At 34.9% G+C, this 2,535-nt stretch overlaps 1 protein-coding gene across 1 annotated transcript; it reads right to left on the bottom strand.

Moving 5' to 3' along the window:
• Positions 1-1,003: 1,003 nt before the first annotated feature.
• Positions 1,004-1,959, bottom strand: LOC129286844 (uncharacterized). Its single transcript, XM_054922913.1, has one exon. The coding sequence runs from the start codon at positions 1,619-1,621 to the stop codon at positions 1,109-1,111; it is 513 nt and encodes a 170-aa protein (XP_054778888.1). The 5' UTR covers positions 1,622-1,959; the 3' UTR covers positions 1,004-1,108.
• Positions 1,960-2,535: the final 576 nt, after the last annotated feature.

The raw sequence follows: 2,535 nt of genomic DNA, 5'->3' as shown, positions 1-2,535 counted from the left end.
TTTGAAACATAATCACTAGAATTCAAATGTTAATTCTTGATATTATAAAACACTGGCTCAATATGCTAGAATTTCTCTCAATTTCAATCTTGGCACAATACTTAAAGCTTGCTTTAACCAAAAAAAAATCTTAATAATCAGAATGTCATGATGTAAATACATTTGTTAGTATATTACTCAAAAATGAAGAAATAAATTATAGGGGTACACATGGGGTAGGTCGGGCCGACTCCATCCTAACATATTGCTCGACTCCATATGCATATTCAAGCATTGAGCCGCCTGAATATTTGGGCCGGTCTATCAAAACAAATCATGCTTATCAATTAGAGATTGGTTAATTTTTTGTTTTTTGTCAATCATGATATGATTATAATACTTCAAATCTTTTATAGTGTCATTTCTAGCAGTGAAAAGCATGAAACCTTGCATCATCTATGTTTAAAATTCTCCAAATTTGTGTCTATTTTTTTTATATATACTAAAATGAAGACATGCTTTTAAATTCAAAGAATATTGATAAAGTTATTTACAATAACAAAATACTCACATTGATAATAAAATTTGATCCAATAATATTGTAGATTATAAGTCAAATTCTTACCTAATAGATCAATATTTGTTGTCAATACGTGCTTAATTTTATCCATAGCTATATGGCTGATTACAATTTATATCAGCACATTTTCATTTAATGGAATAGTGTTTCTTCATGTTCATGTATTCTTGGAGATCAGAGATAACTTTTTTTTAGCCCGACAGAGATAACTCGAACTTAGTAACTACAAATAAAAAATGATGATTTGCTGCATAGACTCGAAACTTTATATTGATCAAAAGATCAAAGATGATAGCTCCAGTGTCTCTTTCTTTTAGCCTTTTTTTCTGTTTTCTTAAATAGTTTTAGGCTTTTAGCCTCAGTTATATTATATTGAACATTGAACAAACGAAAATATTACCTATCTCTTTCAATTAAACAGTCAATCAGATTCCATTCACTGGGTAAAAGAGGGTTCATTATCCCTAAAAACGCTTATGACATTTTTATTCTTCAAAATCCACAAAAATTTCTCAATAAAATTCCACAATACCTAATCCAAAACGTAATTTAAAATCCAAGAAGGCGCTTACAGGCTCTCAGGATCTTGCCTCCTCCACCAGTCTGCTTCTTCTTCTTCTTCGTCACCGATCTTCTTCCTCCGTTTGATTCTCCTTCACCGTCCTCTCCAATCGACGGACCCAATGCCACGTACTGGTCATGGATCCTGCAATACCTCTCTGACACCGACGACGATCTTCTCATTGAGAACGCCCTCTTCATCGTACCCTGAAGCCCGGTCGCCGATGAAGACACCGACGCGCTCCGACCCAGAACCACGCCGAATATCTCTCCATCTGGATGCTCGCCCACAGCTTCTCCATCGTCATCTTCTTCTGCTCCCCCAGGTGAGGATTTCTCCGCCTTGTCCTTCTCGATCTGGTTTGGCTCCTCTGTTCTGGTGATTTTACTGGCGTTTCTGGTCAGTTTTGGGGTTTCAATGAAGGAGAAGAAATCGGGAAAATCTATGGATCTTGACTTGGGAGTGTTGCCACTAGGATTGATCTTGGAATACCCGTTCATCTTGAAATTACATATATAATCAATGAGGAGTAGATATGATAGACAGACAGACAGGGGGGGGGGTGAAGTATGCGAAGGGGCAGAAGAAGCTGTGTAAGTATATATGTATGTGCACAAGAGGACAATCAATGCAGGTGAAGTGTTTGACTGAATGTGTTTGAGAGAGGAAGAAGGTGATAAGGATGTGTGTGTGGTTGAGAATTGAAAAAGTAGATTTGACTGATTTGTAGTTGAAGCTGTGAAAGCTGAGAAACTGTAATTGGTATTATCTGTGTCGTGTGGTTGAATTTGGTAATCTGAAGACTGAAACTGAAAAGAGTGAACTTGCTTGGAAGTGAGGGAGAGAGACAGGGGGACAAATTAAGATAAGGCGATCGGGCAATAGAAAAATTTCTATTTAGAAAATTAAATTAAACTAGATTATAATATGTTCTTGGCATGAATCCACAATGAGTCATGTGGTATATAGCTCATAAATAATGCAACATTTTATACTGCTCGAGATTTATGACTTTCTGCGAGAAATGTGTTTTCTATGTTATAGTGTTAATTCTAACATGATAATTTAAGAAATTGAAAATTTGATGATAAATTCTTGAAATTTAATAATAATAATAATTTATTATGGTGATTATTTGATTAATTTTTTTCAAGGAAGGAACAAGTTCCAAGGGGTTCTTGTGGGCGCGTGTGATGGGCGATTTGGGCATTTGGCATAAATGGTCGAAGTCAATTATTGAAGACAGGTTGCCCTTTTGTACATTTTTTTTCTCTCACCCACATATGACATGTCTCAATGAATTTTGGCGATGTCTTTTTTTTTTTTAATTCGAATTTTATCAATTGTCAATATCATAAGCCAAAATATCTCAATATTAGACTTCTTTCCTTTTTAAATTATAAAATATTTTTAA

Source organism: Prosopis cineraria, unplaced genomic scaffold (assembly GCF_029017545.1).
Source record: "Prosopis cineraria cultivar Desert tree isolate PC_DT_omini unplaced genomic scaffold, ASM2901754v1 PC11, whole genome shotgun sequence".
In the NCBI taxonomy this organism is placed as follows: domain Eukaryota; kingdom Viridiplantae; phylum Streptophyta; class Magnoliopsida; order Fabales; family Fabaceae; genus Prosopis; species Prosopis cineraria.
Note: the sequence above shows the minus strand (reverse complement) of the source record. Positions and strands in the feature narration are given on the sequence as shown.